At 43.4% G+C, this 22,656-nt stretch overlaps 1 protein-coding gene and 1 long non-coding RNA gene across 9 annotated transcripts; one reads left to right on the forward strand and one right to left on the reverse strand.

Moving 5' to 3' along the window:
* The first annotated feature begins 93 nt into the window (after window positions 1–93).
* On the forward strand, window positions 94–8,559 carry LOC115164859 (uncharacterized). 3 transcript variants are annotated; one of them, XR_003870002.1, is made up of 5 exons: window positions 94–377; window positions 460–553; window positions 749–817; window positions 923–1,020; window positions 3,717–3,770. It is a non-coding gene; the product is annotated as an uncharacterized LOC115164859 (long non-coding RNA). The 3 variants fall into 3 exon arrangements; XR_003870001.1 differs by lacking the exon at window positions 3,717–3,770 and adding an exon at window positions 8,310–8,559 and having other exon boundaries at window positions 749–1,020; XR_003870000.1 differs by having other exon boundaries at window positions 749–1,020.
* Window positions 8,424–20,668, reverse strand: aldh3b4 (aldehyde dehydrogenase 3 family, member B4). Of its 6 annotated transcripts, none has more exons than XM_029717726.1 (10): window positions 20,356–20,668; window positions 16,254–16,449; window positions 11,920–12,030; window positions 11,319–11,439; window positions 11,101–11,186; window positions 10,921–11,002; window positions 10,405–10,797; window positions 9,986–10,152; window positions 9,800–9,899; window positions 8,424–9,311 (listed from the first exon to the last, which is right to left on the reverse strand). In XM_029717726.1, the coding sequence occupies exons 1-10, from the start codon at window positions 20,427–20,429 to the stop codon at window positions 9,112–9,114; spliced, it is 1,530 nt and encodes a 509-aa protein (XP_029573586.1). In that variant the 5' UTR covers window positions 20,430–20,668; the 3' UTR covers window positions 8,424–9,111. The 6 variants fall into 6 exon arrangements, with proteins under 6 accessions (XP_029573586.1, XP_029573588.1, XP_029573589.1 ...); XM_029717728.1 differs by lacking the exon at window positions 20,356–20,668 and adding an exon at window positions 20,241–20,349; XM_029717729.1 differs by lacking the exon at window positions 20,356–20,668 and adding an exon at window positions 19,886–20,033.
* Between the last annotated feature and the right edge of the window lie 1,988 nt (window positions 20,669–22,656).

Below are 22,656 nucleotides of genomic sequence, written 5' to 3' on the forward strand. Positions count from 1 at the left end.
ATTTTGATAGCCAATCAAAATCCTACTCTCACCCTCGTGCCATTGGTCGTGTGATCAGATTGGATCAGCCCACTAACATACGGATGCCACCGATAAACAAGAGGCACAAGGAGCGTTTTTATATTATTTAAACATGATTACGATTACAAAGACATCTCAGCTACGGTGTATCCTAACAACAGTAACATGTTTAACTGTGAATAGGACAAAAACATCGTTTGGATCAAAATTAAGGTAGCTAGCTGTATAGTATAACTCGCTTTTAATGCTACAATGTTGTATCTTGTTTGGTAACAAGTTAGCTAGATTTTACACCACTGTCAGCACAAAGCTAGACAGCAGCATACCCAAAATCTGCACAAAAACGGGCGATAAAGGTGAATATTCAAGCAAGTCATTGCACATCATATGGTCATTTCATCAAAGAAAGCTTTGCTCATCATCTTGTCATTGCCAAAGGTTTCTCTAACACTTACACTGGAGAGAGAAGACCTAAGGAAGATCATGTGTTTGAAGCATTGGGGACAACAGATGAGATGTCATTAGCAATAGGGTAACGTGATGTCCTTTCCTTCTATTGGGTATTGTGCTTTATGACTTATTCACGGTCTTGTGTTTTGCATCGACAAAGGTCATAATTCACAGATCAGCTGGACGTTCTGAGTTTGAACTTATTCAGTTAATTTTTGGAGAGTAATGATAAACATATGTTATATTTTACTCAGTGCTTACCTGCCTAACCCTACAGATTCAGTGTGTCTTACAAGATGTGGGATCCAACATTGCCACACCATGGTCATCTGCAAGAGAAAGATAAGTAAATATATTTCTGCAAATCCTTTTGTAGAATCATTACACACAGCTCACCCCAGCCGGTGGCCTTCTCATTCTATTCATACTCTTATCTCACTCTATCCAACAGAGAAAAGCAAGTTAAGTTCCCAGCCAGTGGCAGACCTGGAAAGCTGTCTCAACGCATTCACAGAGGAGCTGCCACCACTGACAAACTTTATATTACCTGTAAGCACCCACTCTGGAGGAAACTTTTCTCTTTCTCAGAACCTTCATTTATTTAAATGTTTTATTTCACCTTTATTTTACCAGGTAGGTCAGTTGAGAACAAGTTCTCATTTACAACTGCGACCTGGCCAAGATAAAGCAAAGCAGTGCGACAAAAACAACAACACAGAGTTACACAAACAAACGTACAGTCAATAACAAAAAAGAAAAGAAATAGAAAATTCTATGTACAATGTGTGCAAATGTAGGGAGGTAGGCAATAAATAAGCCATAGAGGTGAAAATAATTACAATTTAGCATTAATACTGGAGTGATAGATGTGCAGATGATGATGTGCAAGTAGAGATACTGGGGTGCAAGAGGGTAAGTAATAATATGGGGATGAGGTAGTTGGGTGTACTATTTACAGATTGTCTGTGTACAGGTACAGTGATCGGTAAGCTGGTAAGCTGACAGCTGATGCTTAAAGTTAGAGAGGGCGATATAAGACTCCAGTTTCAGAGATTTTTGCAATTCGTTCAAGTCATTGGCAGCAGAGAACTGGAAGGAAAGGCGGCCAAAGGAAGTGTTGGCTTTGGGGATGACCAGTGCAATATACCTGCTGGAGCGCGTGCTACGGGTAGGTGTTGTTATGGTGACCAGTGAGCTGAGATAAGGCGGTGCTTTACCTAGCGAAGACTTATAGATGACCTGGAGCCAGTGGGTTTGGCGACGGATATGTAGTGAGGGCCAGCCAACGAGAGCATTCAGGTCGCAGTGGTGGGTAGTATATGGGGCTTGTGTGATATTTTTTATTTCTTTTTTATTTCACCTTTATTTAACCAGGTAGGCAAGTTGAGAACAAGTTTTCATTTACAATTGCGACCTGGATAAAACGGATGGCACTGTGATAGACTGTATCCAATTTGTTGAGTAGAGTGTTGGGGGCTATTTTGTAAATGACATCGCCGAAGTCAAGGATCGGTAGGAAAGTCAGTTTTACGAGGGTATGTTTGGCGGCGTGAGTGAAGGATGCTTTGTTGCGAAATAGGAAACCGATTCTAGATTACATTTTGAATTGGAGATGCTTAATGCGAGTCTGGAAAGAGAGTTTACAGTCTAACCAGACACCTACAGTGAGGGAAAAAAGTATTTGATCCCCTGCTGATTTTGTATGTTTGCCCACTGACAAAGAAATGATCAGTCTATAATTTTAATGGTAGGTTTATTTGAACAGTGAGAGACAGAATAACAAAAAAATCCAGAAAAACGCATGTCAAAAATGTTATAAATTGATTTGCATTTTAGTGAGGGAAATAAGTATTGAGAATGTTGTGGAGTCTGTCCAGAAATGTGAGAATATGGGCTGTGTTGTATGGTCCAAGGTTGGCATGACGGTGGAGGACACCATGCATATTGGAGATGGCAACGCACATTGTGAAGTTCCCACCACGTTGGCCAGGAACATCTATAATGGCTCTGTGGCCAATGACGTTTCTCCCCCTTCTTCTGGTCTTTGCTAGGTTGAACCCAGCTTCATCTATAAAGATGAACTCATGTGGGATTGCATGAGCATCCATTTCCAGTACTCCCTGAAAACAAAGAACAAAAGCAGTCAATATGGTGTTATCCAGTACACTGGGAAACAATGTTGCGTGTAGTGTACTGTAGTCAATATTGTACTTACATCCACATATGCTCGTCTGACCTCTTTGTTTCTTTGAGAGTTTCTCTCAAACGGAACCTTATAAAGTTGTTTCATTCTGATTTGGTTTCGCTTGAGAATGCGAGCCAATGTGGACAGACTGACTCGTTGAATATGGTGTTGTCTTGGATGATGTTGCTTTGAATTTCTCGTAATCTGATTTCATTATTTTCCAAAACCAAGTTTACAATGGCAGCTTCCTGTACCGCGGTGAACATTTGGCCCCTTCCTCCACCATGGTTGCGTCTCTCAGTCCTTTAGAAAAACAAAAAAACAAAAATATAGGGCTTGGACAATGCAGCCTAAAGATATTTCCCCCACAGTAGAGTAAATTCTACAGGAAATTTGTGCAGTTAGTGTATGACATCAGCCATTCATGAAGTAAACAGGTGTCACCCAACTGATACGCTATGACATGGGGTGTACTACATAGTGTGAAAGAAATGTTGGTTACATACCTGTACTCCAGTCTAAATGTCCGGATACAGGCGACAGTAAAACGGCTCAAGTTGGGCTGCACTCTCTGTCCAGCCTCTCGCATTGTCAGCCCATGGTTGATGACATGATCAACTAAGGTTGCTCTGATTTCATTTGAAAGTTGTCTTCTTTGGCCATGAACTCCTCTACCAGCTCTACCCCTACCTCTCACTCTGCCTCCCCCTCTCATTCTCACCCTCCCTCTTCCTCTCTCTGCAACGGCTTTTTGTTTTACAATTGTTGTAAAACAAAAAGTGCTCACCTGTGGTCTTTTCATAGTGCTTACTTCCTGATTGAAGTGGTAACAATTAACCATTGAGGTGTTTGGCCAGGTGGCACATGTATTGGCCAATTAGCTCATGTAGTGTCATTTGCTCTCACCACTGGTGTCCCCCAGGGCTCTGTTCTAGGCCCTCTCCTATTCTCGCTATACACCAAGTCACTTGGCTCTGTCATATCCTCACACGGTCTCTCCTATCATTGCTATGCAGACGACACACAATTAATCTTCTCCTTTCCCCCTTCTGACAACCAGGTGGCGAATCGCATCTCTGCATGTCTGGCAGACATATCAGTGTGGATGACGGATCACCACCTCAAGCTGAACCTCGGCAAGACGGAGCTGCTCTTCCTCCCGGGGAAGGACTGCCCGTTCCATGATCTCGCCATCACGGTTGACAACTCCCTTGTGTCCTCCTCCCAGAGTGCTAAGAACCTTGGCGTGATCCTGGACAACACCCTGTCGTTCTCCACTAACATCAAGGCGGTGACCCGATCCTGTAGGTTCATGCTCTACAACATTCGCAGAGTACGACCCTGCCTCACACAGGAAGCGGCGCAGGTCCTAATCCAGGCACTTGTCATCTCCCGTCTGGATTACTGCAACTCGCTGTTGGCTGGGCTCCCTGCCTGTGCCATCAAACCCCTACAACTCATCCAGAACGCCGCAGCCCGTCTGGTGTTCAACCTTCCCAAGTTCTCTCACGTCACCCCGCTCCTCCGCTCTCTCCACTGGCTTCCAGTTGAAGCTCGCATCCGCTACAAGACCATGGTGCTTGCCTACGGAGCTGTGAGGGGAACGGCACCTCCGTACCTTCAGGCTCTGATCAGGCCCTACACCCAAACAAGGCCACTGCGTTCATCCACCTCTGGCCTGCTCGCCTCCCTACCTCTGAGGAAGCACAGTTCCCGCTCAGCCCAGTCAAAACTGTTCGCTGCTCTGGCACCCCAATGGTGGAACAAGCTCCCTCACGATGCCAGGACAGCGGAGTCAATCACCACCTTCCGGAGACACCTGAAACCCCACCTCTTTAAGGAATACCTGGGATAGGATAAAGTAATCCTTCTAACCCCCCCCCCCCCTTTAAAAGATTTAGATGCACTATTGTAAAGTGGTTGTTCTACTGGATATTATAGGTGAATGCACCAATTTGTAAGTCGCTCTGGATAAGAGCGTCTGCTAAATGACTTAAATGAAATGTAAATGTAATTTTGAATGGCAGTGTTTTGAAATGGCAAACATGTGACTTTATGTCAGATTGTTGTGTCTTATGCAGAGAACCGTGTGCAGTGCATTTAAAAAGTGCCATTTTGAATTGCAAAATGTGTGTAAAGCAGAAAGTGTTTAGACTTTTGGAGACTTGAGAAGAGGTTTTGCTCTCTGTGTGTCAGTTTAAATAATTGTGCTGTGCATGTCATTTTAGTGTGTTAGCAATTGGAAAAAACTGTAACATATGCAAAACCTCATCTGATGTGTTACCTGGAAGTACGCTAAGACTATTTGGAATTTGAACCTGTAAACCGATCATCAATACTTCCACATCACCTTATAAATATTCAATTCTCGGGCCGACTTTTCTCTGTATATATCAATGATGTTGCTCTTGCTGCTGGTGGTTCTCTGATCCACCTCTACGCAGACGACACCATTCTGTATACTTCTGGCCCATCTTTGAACACTGTGCTAACAGACCTCCAAACGAGCTTCAACGCCATACAACACTCCTTCGTGGCCTCCAACTGATTTTAAATACTAGTAAAACTAAGTGCATGCTCTTCAACCGATTGCTGCCCACACCCTCCCGCCCGACTAGCATCACTACTCTGGACGGTTCTGACCTAGAATATGTGGACAACTACAAATACCTACAGTGAGTGATTGAGAGGGGGTCAAATACTTATTTCCCTCATTAAAATGCAAATCAATTTATAATATTTTTGGCATGTTTTTCTGGATTTTTTTTTTTTTCCTGTCTCTCACTGTTCAAATAAACCTACCATTAAAATGATAGACTGATCATTTCTTTGTAAGTGGGCAAATGTACAAAATCAGCAGGGGATCAAATACCTTTTTCCTCCACTGTACACACACATACATACATACAACACACAGTTGAAGTTGAAGTTTACATACACCTTAGCCAAATACATTTAAACTCAGTTTTTCACAATTCCTGACATTTAATCCGAGTAAAAATTCCCTGTTTTAGGATCACCACTTCATTTTAAGAATGTGGAATGTCAGAATAATAGTAGAGAGAATGATTTGTTTCAGCTTTTATTTCTTTCATCACATTCCCACTGGGTCAGACATTTACATACACTCAATTAGTATTTGGTAGCATTGCCTTTAGATTGTTTAACTTGGGTCAAACGTTTCGGGCATCCTTCCACAAGCTTCCCACAATAAGTTGGGTGAATTTTGGCCCATTCCTCCTGACAGAGCTGGTGTAACTGAGTCAGGTTTGTAGGCCTCCTTTCTCGCACATGCTTTTTCAGTTCTGCCCACAACTTTTCTGTAGGATTGAGGTCAGGGCTTTGTGATGGCCACTCCAATACCTTGACTTTGTTGTCCTTAAGCCATTTTGCCACAACTTTGGAAGTATGCTTGGGGTCATGGTCAATTTGAAAGACCCATTTGCGACCAAGCTTTAACTTCTTGACGGATGTCTTGATGTTGCTTCAATATATCCACATAATTTTCCTGCCTCATGATGCCATCCATCTATTTTGTGAGGTGCACCAGACCCTCCTGCAGCAAAGCACCCCCACGGGTGCTGCCACCTCCGTGCTTCACGGTTGGGATAGTGTTCTTCGGCTTGCAAGCCTCCCCCTTTTTCCTCCAAACATAACGATGGCCATTATTGCCAAACCGTTCTATTTTTGTTTCATCAGACCAGAGGACATTTCTCCAAAAAGTACGATCTTTGTCCCCATGTGCAGTTGCAAACCGTAGTCTGGCTTTTTTATGCCGGTTTTGGAGCAGTGGCTTCTTCCTTGCTGAGCGGCCTTTCAGGTTATGTCGATATAGGACTCGTTTTACTGTGGATATAGATACTTTTGTACCCGTTTCCTCCAGCATCTTCACAAGGTCCTTTGCTATCGTTCTGGGATAGATTTGTACTTTTTGCACCAAAGTACGTTCAACTCTAGGAGACAGAACACCACTCCTTCCTGAGCGGTATGACGGCTGTGTGGTCCCATGGTGTTTATACTTGCGTACTATTGTTTGTACAGATTAACGTGGTACCTTCAGGCGCTTGGAAATTGCTCCCAATGATGAACCAGACTTCTGGAGGTCTACCATTTTGTTTTTCTGAGGTCTTGGCTGATGTCTTTTGATTTTCCCATGATGTCACGCAAAGAGGCACTGAGTTTGAAGGTAGGCCTTGAAATACATCCACAGGTACACCTCCAATTGACCCAAATTATGTTAATTAGCCTATCAGAAGCTTCTAAAGCCATGACATAATTTTCTGGAATTTTACAGGCTGTTTAAAGGCACAGTCAACTTAGTGTATGTAAACTTCTGACCCACTGGAATTGTGATACAGTGAAATAATCTCTCTGTAAACAATTGAAAACATTACTTGTGTCATGCACAAAGTAGATGTCCTAACCGACTTGCCAAAACTATAGTTGGTTAACAAGAAATTTGTGGAGTGGTTGAAACACTTGGAGTCATTAAAACTAGTTTATGTAAACTTCCGACTTCAACTGTACCTGTTCTGAAAGGTCCCAGATTCTGCAACACCACTAAGCAAGGGGCACCATGAAGACCAAGGAGCTTTCCAAACAGGTCAGGGACAAAGTTGTAGAGAAGTACAGATCAGGGTTATAAAAAAATATCCAAAACTTTGAACATCCCACCGAGCACCGTTAAATCCATTATTAAAAAATGGAAAGAATATGGCACCACAACAAACCTGCCAAAAGAGGGCCACACACCAAAACTCAGACCAGGCAAGGAGGGCATTAATCAGAGCGGCAACAGAGATCAAAGATGAGCTGCAAAGCTGCAAATGTCTTGGAATTAGAGTATCTGTCCATAGGGCCACTTTAAGCCGTACACACCACAGAGCTGGGCTTTACGGAAGAGTGGCCAGAAAAAAAGCAGCATCATGCTGTTTTTCCATCAGCAGGGACTGGAAAACTGGTCAGAGTTGAAGGAATGATGGATGGTGCTAAAAACGGAAATTCTTGAGGTAAACCTGTTTCAGTCTTCCAGAGATTTGAGACTGAGACGGAGGTTCACCTTCCAGCAGGACAATGACCTTAAGCATACTGCTAAAGCAACACTCGAGTGGTTTAAGGGGAAACATTTAAATGTCTTGGAATGGCCTAGTCAAAGCCCAGACCTCAATCCAATTGAGATTCTGTGGTATGACTTAAAGATTGCTGTACACCAGCAGAACCCATCCAACTTGAAGGAGCTGGAGCAGTGTTGCCTTTAAGAATGGGTAACAATCCCAGTGGCTAGATGTGCCAAGCTTATAGAAATCTACCCCAAGAGACTTGCAGCTGTGATTGCTGCAAAAGGTGGCTCTACAAAGTATTGACTTTGGGGCAGTGAATAGTTATGCACGCTCAAGTTTAATTTGTCTTATTTCTTGTTTGTTTCACAATAAAACATTTTGCATTTTCAAAGTGGTAGGCATGTTGTGTAAATAAAATGATAAACACCCCCCCCCAAAAATGCATTTAATTCCAGGTTGTAAGGCAACAAAATAGGAAAAATGCCAAGGGGGGTGAATACTTTCACAAGCCACTATGTTCCTGGTGTAAATGTGCACATTTTAGAATGTGGTGTGCTCTAGCTGATTAACTTTCACCTCACGTCTTCCCACAGATTGAGCGACTACCTGTTTACAGTGGCCAGGTACACAGCTATGAAAGAAGGTAATGAGGAGAAAATCTACAAAAGACCTGAGTGACATCCACACATGAATGAACAGACTGGGGAACTTTGAAACAACATTTATTCTGTTTAAGGCTTGAATTCATCATTGGCATATGTGAAAGACAGATTGATGGTCTAAGCTTGAATATCTCGTAATGGAACTGCCCCTAAATTTCAAATAAAGACTAGAATCCAAGTTCGACTTTGCCAGAGGCTAAACCTTAACATACTGAGTGACACGTTGCTTTTAATGAAAGGTGGAAAAACTGCTACAACAATAACCTGTGACACTAGGATAATACCGAATAAAGAATTAGAATTTTGTAATGAAGTGAGCAAGTTATAATCCTATGTACATTGTTGTATTTAAATGTCACAGGTTAGATCACAAGAAGCTTTTTTATAAAGTATTTCAGAGAGCACTGGATGAATAGCTTAAAATATCCCATAGATACAATATTTATACTGATGGGCTATCATGCCATGCTGCGGTAAATAAACTTGCTAATCATAGTCACTGCATTAGAATCATGTTCTACACCATAAATGTAAAGTGCTGAATATATTGTCATATTGGAGATCTATCACAACTGGTCCTCAGAATGTACTGTAGGTTCAGATATCCTCTTTTCACACTGGGCTTTACAGCACGATTTCAACAACTATGGTGGATGTGTAATCAAGCCAGTACAGTAGAGCTCAGCCCGGCTCAGTGTTGTAAAAAGGTCTCCGTCTTCCAAATCGCACACGGTCACAGTATCTGGCACCAGCCCTGGCTCTTCTGGGAAAGGCTACTTGCCCAGGTCATAAGTGACAGATTGTGTTCCTCATATGGTGGGTAGCGCAGGTAGGTGACACACTCGATACAAGTGTTTCTGAGCAGGCATGATTTCCGGTGCGAGAAGGTGTCAAAGCTGTAGTGCCCATGGTAGGAACCCATCCCACTGGCACCTGTCAAGTAAAGTTAAAATATGGGAGGGTTAATATAATATATTTATTCATTCACTATGGTGCTGCCTGTCAGACCTTATTATGGAAGAGTTCTTTTTTTTAAAGGGAGATGCAGTTTGACACAAACCGGTGCGCCTGACACGTACTGTACTACCATACCCTGTTACGTTTTTTGTCTTGCCCCCTTCACCCTCTGAATTGCACACAATTCTATTACCAAGGCTTAAAAACCCTTCTTTAACCTGTCTCCTTCATCCACACTGAATTAAGTGAATTTAACAAGTGACATCGATAACAGATCTTAGACTGATCAGGTGAAAGCTGTCAATAGCATGTTTGTTTTTAATACTTTGTTCAACAAGAACAGATTTCTGCTGCAAAACATTTTATTACAGTATGCCCTACTGAACATGACCTAGGTCTCTGTCTGAGAAGGGTTGAAGATCTGAGGCAGTAATCTGACCCAGGCAGACCGTTCTCGAACCTACCTACTCCCCCAAAAGGCAGGACCACCATCAGGCTCTGCAGGACACTGTCATTGGAGCAGAAGCTCCCACTTGAGGTCTCACTCATTAGCCTTGAGATTACCTGCACGGGAAGCAGAAAGAGGCATGACAGCCAGCATATATTGTATGTGTATACATGAATTGTGTGTGTAAGCTTGTGCCAGTCACCTTGCTGTTGCTAGAGTAAGCGTACACACAGAGAGGCTTCTCTCGACGACTGATGAAGGAGATTGCCTCGTCTATGCTGTTAACGGTCAGAATGGGCAGAACGGGGCCGAAAACCTCCTGCTGCATGATAGGGTCCGAGTCTATCACATCTGACAGAATGGTTGGTGCTTCACACAAACAAATATATAAACAAAAGTCAATATGTACAAATACTGTGGTGTAGTACACAGACTGTAAATCAGGTGCATATACATGAAGGAATAGTTTCCTGGACACAAATTAAGCCTAATCCCAGACTGAAAAGCACTTTCAATGGAGATTCTCTGTTGAGCATGCTATTTGCGCAGGACTAGGCTTAATCTTCATCAAGGAAACCAGGCCTTAGAATCTCTTCAAAACTTCCTTCCTCATTCATTTACCAATGTATTTATCTGCTTCATTCACTTGGCCTCCTACAGCCACCTTGCCAGACCTCCGCAGCAGGTCCGTGGTGCGGTGTAAGTTCTCCAGGTTCACGATGCGGCCAAAGCTCCTGGACTCCTGGGGGTTTGAACCATAGAACTGCAGGAGGCAGCAGCGCAAGGCCTGGAGCAGCTGTGCTTTGGCCTCGGCATGGCACAGGACGTAGTCGGGTGCTACCATGCTCTGCCCAGCATTATGGAAGCGCGCCCAGGTGATGCGTCGTGCCGTGGTGGTGATGTCACACTGCTGGTCCACGTAGCAGGGGTTCTTACCACCGCCCAAGACCAGGGTGACGGGTGTGAGGGTGTGGGCTGCTGCCTGTGCCACTCTGCCCCCGTCCTCACGGTTTCCTAGGGGAACCATTATTACCTCACACAGAGCACACATTGCTTCTGATACAACAAAGATTAGGGAGCAAAATTCAGATAAGGCAATGGTGACATTTTAAATCTGAACTTTTTTTTTTTTTTTACCTGTGAAGAAGACATGATCAAATTTGAGGTCCACTATTTCAGTCAGGTCATTCACCCCTGCAAGGGTCACATGGTAACACTCCTTTGAAAAGAGCAGGAATGTTTGTAGGTTAAAAGGTATACTCACTTATATGACAAGTCACCAAAACAGCCACCTGTGTACCATTGAATTCAACTCACATTGTCCAGGTATGACGGTATGAGGTGGTGTAGCAGCTCCGATGTGTGAGAACTACATTCTGAGGGGTTGAGGATCACACAGTTCCCTAAAGAACAAACAGATACAACAGTACAACGATTGGCAAGCAACTTTCAGTATTGAATGCAAATGGATGAGCATTGTGTTTGAGTGTGTGACACTTAAAATGCCCTAAAGCCTATAGTTAGTGTATTGTTACCTGCGGCAATGGCCCCAACCATGGGTACCAGACAGAGCTGAACAGGGCTACACCAGGCCCCCACAATCAGCACCACTCCCAGTGGCTCACACACCACCAGGCACTCATCCAACGTGGTGGTCTGCACCAATCAGAAGAAGGCAGAGGGGAGGAGCTCACATTACCCAGCCAATGGAAAAACTCATGAGTTACAGGTACTATGTGCATACAGTCACTGTTTGGCATGACAATTCCATAAGAAGTTGGAAACAGAGCAAAAACAGACTGGCACCCAGACTTTTCTAAGCTGTTTTGACAAGTTCAGCACAATACATTGCTTTGTCGCTGAGACAGCCCATTCTCTCAAAGACAATTTACCTAATTGATGATCCAACAATCATATTTTAAGTGGCATTAAAACTTGTGTATTCCTACAAAGTCCAACTATCCCACCCGTATACATAGCAAAAGGTTTTGCAACAGAAAACAAAAACCGGTGTTCTCACTGGACAAATTCAGGTAGTAGTACCTCCCCGTTTCACTCCATTTCAAAATGTTTCTCCCAACTGAACACGACCCAGTATTCAGAAAACACACACAGGGCACCCTGCAACAGTCTTACCAGGTTCCTCTCCACCTGTTGCGGCTCCATCCACTTCTTGAGGTTGTTGATGGCATGAAGAGCCTCGTTCTTCACCAGTATCAGTTCAGACACTACCGTCTCAAACCGCGGCTGGCAAAACACCACAAATGCTCAGGTCTCGGACAGAACATTTGAAATAAGGCCCTGATGGTAGCCGGTTTGTTTACACTACTGATCACCTTGAAGATAAACATTATAAAATGCCACATAGTGATTTATTGGGGAACCAATGTGTGCCTTCTTCAGGAATGTGGATTCCCTAATAAAATAACGGAGTAATAAAGAAGAAGGTGACACACACAAGTCAAAAGTTACAGAACACCTACTCAGTCAAGGGTTTTTATTTTTACTATTTTCTACATTGTAGAATAATAGTGAAGACATCAAAACTATGAAATAACACATGGAATCATGTAGTAACTATAAAAGAAGAGCTCAAATAAGCAAAGAAAAATGACAGTCCATCATTACTTTAAGATATTACTTTAAGTCAGTAAATACGGAAAATATGAAGAATTTTCAGTCGCAAAAACCATCAAGCACTATGAAACTGGCTCTCATGAGGACTGCCACAGGAATGGAAGACCCAGAGTTCATTAGAGTCATCAGCCTCAGAAATTTCAGCCCAAACAAATGCTTCAGAGTTTTCAAGTAACAGCCACATCTCAAATTCAACTGTTCAGAATCAGGCCTTCGTGGTCAAATTGCTGCAAAGAAACCACTACTAAAGGACACCAATAAGAAGAAGAGACTTGCTTGGGCCAAGAAACACGAGCAATGGACATTAGACCGGTGGAAATCGGTCCTTTGGTCTGATGAGTCCAAATTGGCGATTTTTGGTTCCACCCACCGTGTCTTTGTGAGACACAGAGTAGGTGAACCGATGATCTCTGCATGTGTGGTTCCCACCATGAAGCATGGAGGAGGAGGTGTGATGGTGCTTTGCTGGTGAGTCAGTGATATATTTAGAATTCAAGGCACACTTAACCAGCATGGCTACCACAGCATTCTGCAGCGGTACGCCATCCCATCTGGTTTGGGCTTAGTGGGATTATCGTTGGTTTTTCAACAGGACAATGACCCAACACACACCTCCAAGCTGTGTAAGGGCTATTTTACCAAGAAGGAGAGTAATTGAGTGCTGCATCCGATGACCTGGCCTCCACACTCCCCCGACCGCAACCCAATTGATATGGTTTGGGATGAGTCGGACCGCAGAGTGAAGGAAAAGCAGCCAGCAAGTGCTCAGCATATGTGGGAAGTCCTTCAAGACTGTTGGAAAAGCATTCCAGGTGAAGCTGGTTGAGAGAATGCCAAGTGTGCAAAGCTGTCATCAAGGAAAAGGCTATTTGAAGAAACTCAAATATATTTAGATTTGTTTGACATTTTTTTGGTCACTACAAGATTCCATGTGTGTTATTTCATAGTTTTGATGTCTTCACTATTATTCTAATAGTAAAAATAAAAACCCTTGAATGAGTAGGTGTTCTAAAACCTTTGACCGGTAGTGTATATACACACACATATACATTATATAGAACAAAATGCAACAATTTCAAAGACTTTACTGAGTTACAGTTCATATGAGGAAAAAAAAAAATCAGACAATTTAAATAAATTCATTTCACCCTAATCTATGGATTTCACATGACTCGGAATACAGACATGTATTTGTTAGTCACAGATACCTTAAAACAGGTATTCCCAGTGGTATGCGCAATGCCGTCGGGGGTACGCCAAATAAAAAATGTGATTCACAATAAAAATATATTTATTTTTCTTCACATTTTCAAACAGTCCATTTATATTTTCCAACGGCTATACATTTGGGTGAGGCTCCCCCCCCTCGCCTGATTAGCCTAGTTTCGCTGCCAAAAATGAAATTAAACCATCTAGTGATCAGCGAAATAACAACAATGTAAAATACAGGTAGCCCAGCTAGCATGGACACTGACAGTTGGGAATCTGATGCCGCCAAAAAGAATTAAGATGACTTTCGAGTAGTAAGACGTGTATAAATGCAACAGATACCATTAATAAGAAGGGGCTAGAAGTGTCTTATATGGTGGTGAGCTACCGAGTGGCTAGGACAGGCAAGCCTCATACTATTGTGGAGTGCTTAATTCTTCCTTCTGCTGTGAATATGGCTGGGACAATGCTGGGGGAAAAGACAAAAAATGTAATTTAAATCACGGGATCCACCAAGAGGCTCTTGCTGCCAAGGGAATGCCTGACCGCTTGAAAGACGTTTTGGACACTACAGTGAAAATGGTTAACTTGTTAAAGCAAAGCCCCTGAACGCGTGTGTATTTTCTGCACTATGCAATGATATGGGCAGTGACCATGTAACGCTTTTACAACATACAGTAATGTGCTGGTTATCAAGGGGCAAATTATTGACATGTTTTTTTTTTTAAATGAGCTTAAAGTTTTTTTTACTAACCATTATTTTCACTCGTCTGACCACTTGCATTATGACGAGTTTCTCACACGACTGGCCTATCTGGGTGATGTTTTTTCTCGCCTGAATGATCTGAATCTAGGATTACAGGGACTCTCCGCAACTATATTCAATGTGCGGGACTAAATTGAGGCTATGATTAAGAAGTTTGAGTTCTTCTCTGTCTGCATTAACAAGGACAACACACAGGTCATTCCATCATTGTATGATTTTGTGTGTGCAAACAAGTGAGTTCGATGCGCAATTACGTATGTACTTTCCCGAAACGGATGACACAAACAACTGGATTCGTTATCCCTTTCATGCCCTGCCTCCAGTCCACTTACCAATATCTGAACAAGAGAGCCTCATCGAAATTGCATCAAGCGGTTCTGTGAAAATTTAATTTAAATCAGAAGCCACTGCCAGATTTCTGGATTGGGCTGCGCTCAGAGTATCCTGCCTTGGCAAGTCGCACTGTTAAGACACTGATGCCCTTTGCAACCACGTACCTATGTGAGAGTGGATTCTCGTACCTCATTAGCATGAAAACTAAATGCAGGCACAGACTGTGTGTGGAAAATTATTTAAGTCTCAGACTCTCTCCAATACGACCCAACATTGCAGAGCTATGTGCATCCTTTCAAGCACACCCTTCTCATTAACCTGTGGTGAGTTATTCACAATTTTCGATTAACAAATAAAGGTTTTATATGTAAGATGGTTAAATAAAAGAGCAAAATGTATTATGTGTATCCTCGTCCTATAAGAGCTCTGTCACTTCCCACGAGCAGGGTTGTGACAAAAACTCACTCATTCTTATGCTTAATAAATGTATAGTATAGTGTGTGTGTGGCAGGCTTACAATGATGGCAAAAAAACACTATTTGACAGTGCGCTGACCCTGGTGCTAGAGGGGGTACGCAGCTGGAGGTTGAATGTTTGAAGGGGTACGGGACTATAAAAAGTGGAAACCACTGCCTTAAAAGAAATGGTCTCACAAGGGGCCTCAGGATCTAGTCACGGTATTTCTGTGCATTCAAACTGCCATCGATGAAATGCTATTGTGTCCTTTGTCTGCAGCTTATGCCTGCCCATACCATAACCCCATCGCCACCATGGGGCACTACATTCACAACCGTGACATCAGATAACCGCTCGCCCACATGACGCCAAACACGTGGTCTGCGGTTGGACGTACTGCCAAATTCTCTAAAACAATGTTGGAGGCGACTTATGGTAATGAAATAAACATTAAAATTATCTGGCAACAGCTCTGGTGGAAATTCCAGCAGTCAGCATGCCAATTGCACGCTCCCTCAAAACATCTGTAGCATTGTGTTGTGTGACAAAACTGCACATTTTAGAGTGACCTTTTACTCTCCCCAGCACAAGGTGCACCTGTGTAATGATCATGCTGTCTAATCAGATCCTTGATATGCCACACCTGTCAGGTGGATGGATTGTTGTGGAAAGAATAAATGCTTACTAACAGGGATGTAAACAAATGTTTGAAAACATTTGAGAGAAAGAAGCTTTTCTGGGACATTTTATTTCAGCTCATGAAACATGGGACCAACACTTTACATGTTGCATTTATATTTTTGTTCAGTGTATATAAACCTGTTTTTGCTTTGTCATTATGGGGTATTGTGTGTAGAATGATGAGGGGGGAAAACGATTTAGTCAATTTTAGAATAAGGCTGTAACATAACAAAATGTGGAAAAAGTGAAGGGGTATGAATACTTTCCGAATACACTGTATATTGTTATTATGTACTGGTCTGCATCTTGTCAACCTCTTCAGCTCCTACTAAACAATGGAGAAATGATTAGACATTCTCCATCTGGAGTATAACCTCTGTACACCCACCTTATGGAGGTCCCTCCCAAGTGCATCCACAAAGTCACACTCGTGTTCCACCAGCATGCGCACTAGGGCTTCCAGTTGGACCCGTCTGAAGCTCTCGTCAAATGCGCGGCCAGCTTGGAAGGCAGCTCTGGCCCTTTTCAGCAGCTCCATACACTCTAAAAGATGGGTCTTCATGCAGGGCTCCTCCAGCCTGTCCCTGAAACACATGTCAGACAAAAGCCAGTGTATTCCTATGTGTAAAGGAAACAAGTCTTGTAGTTAGTATTCTAGATCAAATCATATTCAGTACACCTTCTGCAGGTTAGGCTGCCATTCTTCTTGCATGCATAACATGCTCTTGATTTGCCCCGCATGCTTCCTTCTACACTGTTATTATGTTAATCTCGAACAGGCGTACAGATACACTACATGGCCAAAAGTATAGTCAAACATCTCATTCCAAAATCATTGATATGGAGTTGGTCCCCACTTTGCTGCTATAACAGCCTCCAATCTTCTGGGAAGGCTTTTCACGAGATGTTGGAACATTGCTTCCATTCAGCCACAAGAGCATTAGTGAGATTGGGCACTGATGTTGGGCGATTTGGCCTGGCTCGCAGTCACCGTTCCAATTCCTCCCAAAGGTGTTACATGGAGTTGAGGTCAGGGCTCTTTGCAGGCCAGTCAAGTTCTTCCACACCGATCTCGACAAGACTATTATTCCTCCACCAAGCTTTACAATTGGCACTCTGCATTGGGGCAGGTAACGTTCTCCTGGCATCCACTAAACACAGATTAGTCCGTCGGACTGCCAGATGGTGAAGCGTGATTCATCACTCCAGAGAAAGCGCTTCCACTGCTCCAGAGTCCAATAGCGGCAAGCATGGTGATCTTAGGCTTGAGTGCAGCTGCTTGGCCACGGAAACCCATTTCATGAAGCTCCCAATGAACAGTTCTTGTGCTGATGTTGCTTCCAGCAGCAGTTTGGAACTCGGTAGTGAGTGTTGCAACCGAGGACAGATGATTTGTATGTGCTATGCGCTTCGGCACTCGGCGGTTCCATACTTTGAGCTTGTGTGGCCTACCACTTCGCGGCTGAGCCATTGTTGCTCCTAGACATTTCCACTTCACAATAACAGCACTTACAGTTGACCAGGGCAGCTCTTGCAGGACAGAAATTTCACAAACTGACTTGTTGAAAAGGTGGCATCCGATGACAGTGCCACGTTGAAAGTCACTGAGCTCTACAGTAAGGCCATTCTACTGCCAATATTTGTCTATGGAGATTGCATGGCTTTGTGCTCGGTTTTATACGGGGCGGCAGGTAGCCTAGTGGTTAGAGCGTTAGACTAGTAACCGAAAGGTTGCAAGATCGTATCCCTGAGGTGACAAGGTAAAAATATGTCGTTCTGCCCCTGAACAAGGCAGTTACCCCACTGTTCCTAGGCCGTCATTGAAAATAAGAATTTGTTCTTAACTGACTTTCCTAGTTAAATAAAGGTAAAAATAAAATACCTGTCAGCGACTAATTTGAAGGGGTGTCCACATACGTTTGGCCATGTAGTGTATAAGCCTGGTGAAAAGTGTGTGCCAAACAGAGGACAGCCCGTGGGCAGTATCCATACCATTAAACCCCCAGTATCAGAGGAAAATGACTCAGGCAATCATGTTTCCTGGAAACCTGTTGAATTGCATTTAACTCTACATCGGGCAGAAATTTGTGTTTGAATCAGGAAAGTTTCCTCTCATGATGGCAACAAGTCAGAATGGTGAATAAAATTATATTTTAAATGTACTTTACCGGTTGTCCTTGCAGTTGGTCCTTTGGGTGGTAGGAATGTGAGACAATATATCCACAGGAAAGTTTTCAAAGCGTTTCGATTTCTATCACCTGAAGCATGCGATACAAATACATGCTGGAGAAGGATGCATACTTGCCAAGCTGGTGCACATGTTTACATGGTTATATGCATGCTTCAGGTGATAGAAATCCAAATGCACCATCAGCATGTAATTATACTTTTCTGCCACCAAAAGGACCAACCACACAGACAACCAGTCCTTAAAATATACCTTTATAACATTATGGCTTCTAGAGGTGGTGAGAGGACGATATCCTGACTCAAACACTCATTTCTGCCCACCTAGACTTCGGGTTTCCAGGCAACCAATCAGGCAACGCAAAAGAGAATCAAAGATATGAGTAATGAAGTTGTTCAAACCTGTCACATGAACTTTCTAAAAGATAAGTAATATTGATCTTAAAGACGAACAATGTTTAACAACATACATTAAGTTTGAGCAACAAACGTAAATCAATAAAACATTAATGCGTGTTACTACCAAAGTGATTCAAGGGAATTTAGACAGCGATTTGGGATGCGTCTGACTAGTTTTAATCGGCTCCCGAGTGGCACAGCGGTCTAAGGCACTGCATCTCAGTGCTAGAGGCGTCACTACAGACCCTGGTTCGATTCCAGGATGTATCACAGCCGACCGTGATTGGGAGTCCCATAGGGCTGCGTACAATTGTCCCCGCGTCGTCTGGGTTAGGCCCGGGTAGGCCTTCAATGTAAATAAGAATGTGTTCTTAACTGGCTTGCCTAGTTAAATAAAAATACAATAACAAGAAGAATAACAATGTAACAAACTTACCCCCGCAATGCTTTGAACCAGCGCGTCGGAGGAGTACTCATGGTTTTTGAGATGCAATGATCGTTAAACTACTTTTTGAAGTGTATGAAGAGGACGCATTGAAATTCAGGCTCACCTGACCCAAACTTGAGTCGTCTGACATACGTCTTCGGGCGTGCGCAGTAGCCTATAAACCGCTATAGGGAGGGTTAGTGCTATCTGGAATCATTGGGATGTCCCCCACCCTAATCCATAACCATAGTTACAAAATTCCTGTAATTTCAATATATTCCCTGATTTTCCCGAAATCCCGGTTGGAATACTCCCGGAATCAGGAGGAAATAAGCACGAAATCTGGAATTCTTCAACCAGGTTAACCATTTTACATTTCAACGGGGTAGGGACGCCCCAAGGACCATTCAGTGAGTTTGGTCCTTTGGGCGGTAGGAATGTGAGACAATATATCCACAGGAAAGTGTAATTACATACTTTTTTCAATGCGCTGGTAGAGCGTTTAGATTTATATCACCTGAAGTATGCGATACAAATACATGCTGGAGGGGGTGGGTATAATTTGTGGAACGATCACAACAGGAAACTGTTCCAAAAACTTCGTAAAGTACAAGGTAACATGATCAACTCACCATGTAGTTTATTCTTAATGTTTGTCGATAGGCTACCAGTGAGTACAGACTTATCTGAATAAACATAATTTAAAAAACGTAATTAAATAGCCCACTCCCTACCCCGTTATCTTATTCTGCCGCTATACAACTTTGTATGTGTTGTTTGTTGGCAACCTTTTTATTTACGAAGTTTTTGGAACAGATTCCTATTGGAATGTTCCACAAATTATACCCACCCTGCAGGAGAGGTATGCCTACTTGCCAAACTGACGCACATAGTTATGTGCATGCTTCAGGTGATAGAAATCTGAATGCACTACCAACATGTAATTATACTTCCCTGTGGATATATTGTCTCACATATATTGTCTCATATACCAACCGGTGAAGTACCTTAATATACTTTTATAACATTCTGGCTTGTAGATGTGGCGAGATGAACAGTTTCTGGTTCAAACACTCATTTCTGCCCACCTAGACGTCGGGTTTCCAGGCAACCAATCAGGCAACGCAAAGGAGAATCAATCAAAGATAAGTGATGAAGAAATTAAGTTGTTCAAACCTGTCACATGAACTTTCTGAAAGATAAGTAATATTGATCGCAAAGATGAACAAAGTTTAACAATATACATTAAGTTTGAGCAACAAAAGTAAATCAATAAAACAATGTGTTACTACCAAAGTGATTCAAGTGAATTCAGACAGCGATTTGGGATGCGACTAACTAGTTTTAATGTAGCCAACTTACCTCCGTAATGCCTTGAACCAGCGCCTTGGAGGAGTACTCATGGTTTTAGAGATGCAATGATCGCTAAACTACTTTTTAAAGTGTATGTAGAGGACGCATTGAAATTCAGGCTCACCTGACCCAAACTTGAGTCGACTGACATACATCGCTATAGCCTAGTAAGGGAGGGTTAGTGCTATCTGGAATCATTGGGATGTCCCCCACCCTAAACCATAACCAGGGTTACAAAATTCCGCTAATTTCAATATATTGCCAGGAGTATTCCCGGATTAAGGAGGAAATAAATAGGAAATCTGGAATCCTCCAACCAGGTGAACCATTTTACATTTCAACGTGGTAGGGACGTCCCAAGGATCCCAGATAGCAAGGAAACGATCTGAACTTTGCTGATAGAAATGTAATAAATAGAGAACTGACAGACTGACACACGAATCCATGACATAACCTGTTCTACACAGCTGCCATTTCATTATTTAATATAGAAATACCTCTCTGCACTATACAACTTCTCCTGAAGAAAAGCATGGCTTGATTCCTGAAGAAAGACACTCACTTTAGTTAAGTAAAGTTTAGAATAAATATGGTTAACATGACTCAACAATTGTTAATGTTTTACAGCAGAAATATTATCTTACACAGACATGTTTTACATTGAAATAACCTTTTCAACAACCTGTATTTCACATAGTGCAACCAGTTTCAAAAACACTTTTAAAAAGGAGGGAGAGGACAGTACTTTCATAGGAGTATGTTGCACATTTCCTGGATTTCCTTTTCTTCTAATAAAAAGATAGCAAGATCTCATGACATCATTTAAAAGTGAGGAATGACCTCATCAAACACAGACAGAGTGTGTGAGGTATCTTCCATTCTCTCTTGGACACTGAACATGTCTCACTACAGCTCCATTTCCAAACCTCATTTCTAATCCGCATCAGGCTGTTGAAACAATTGATTGAAAGAATTTATGGGTAACATTTAGTCAGACACCACTGAGGACATTGACCACTGATTTGTCAGAGAGGCCACAGTCAGAGGCTCTTGGGAATTAAATATATCGCAGTCACAACAGAAAAAAATTGATGTAAGATCTTCCCATATACTATAGTCTCCAATAGTTGTTATTTCAATTTGTCAATGAAATTGATGGCATTCATAACTGTGGGAAATGCCTGTACATGTAGGTTTTACCCCTTAATATTACTATACACAAACAAATAGATCACAGATTTCGGTTCATTGGTCGATTTAAGATACCGAAGCAATATAAAACCATACAGAACCTTGTTTAGTGGCCCATAAAATCCCCATAACATCATCAGAAAGGTGTTTTTCTGTTAACTAGTGATTAATGCCGTGAGGTGTTGGGGTGCATTATGCCTTCAACTAGAAATGACCACAACCAGAGCCGCGTCTCTGGCTGACCACAACCAGAGCCGCGTCTCTGGCTGACCACAACCAGAGCCGCGTCTATGGCTGACCACAACCAGAGCCGCGTCTATGGCTGACCACAACCAGAGCCGCGTCTATGGCTGACCACAACCAGAGCCGCGTCTATGGCTGACCACAACCAGAGCCGCGTCTCTGGCTGACCACAACCAGAGCCGTCTCTATGGCTGACCACAACCAGAGCCGCATCTATGGCTGACCACAACCAGAGCCGCGTCTCTGGCTGACCACAACCAGAGCCGCGTCTCTGGCTGACCACAACCAGAGCCGCGTCTCTGGCTGACCACAACCAGAGCCGCGTCTATGGCTGACCACAACCAGAGCCGCGTCTATGGCTGACCACAACCAGAGCCGCGTCTATGGCTGACCACAACCAGAGCCGCGTCTATGGCTGACCACAACCAGAGCCGCGTCTATGGCTGACCACAACCAGAGCCGCGTCTATGGCTGACCACAACCAGAGCCGCGTCTATGGCTGACCACAACCAGAGCCGCGTCTATGGCTGACCACAACCAGAGCCGCGTCTATGGCTGACCACAACCAGAGCCGCGTCTATGGCTGACCACAACCAGAGCCGCGTCTATGGCTGACCACAACCAGAGCCGCGTCTCTGGCTGACCACAACCAGAGCCGTCTCTATGGCTGACCACAACCAGAGCCGCGTCTCTGGCTGACCACAACCAGAGCCGTCTCTATGGCTGACCACAACCAGAGCCGTCTCTATGGCTGACCACAACCAGAGCCGCGTCTCTGGCTGACCACAACCAGAGCCGTCTCTATGGCTGACCACAACCAGAGCCGCGTCTCTGGCTGACCACAACCAGAGCCGTCTCTATGGCTGACCACAACCAGAGCCGCGTCTATGGCTGACCACAACCAGAGCCGTCTCTATGGCTGACCACAACCAGAGCCGCGTCTATGGCTGACCACAACCAGAGCCGCGTCTATGGCTGACCACAACCAGAG

Source organism: Salmo trutta, chromosome 27 (assembly GCF_901001165.1).
Source record: "Salmo trutta chromosome 27, fSalTru1.1, whole genome shotgun sequence".
Classification (NCBI taxonomy): Eukaryota; Metazoa; Chordata; class Actinopteri; order Salmoniformes; family Salmonidae; genus Salmo; species Salmo trutta.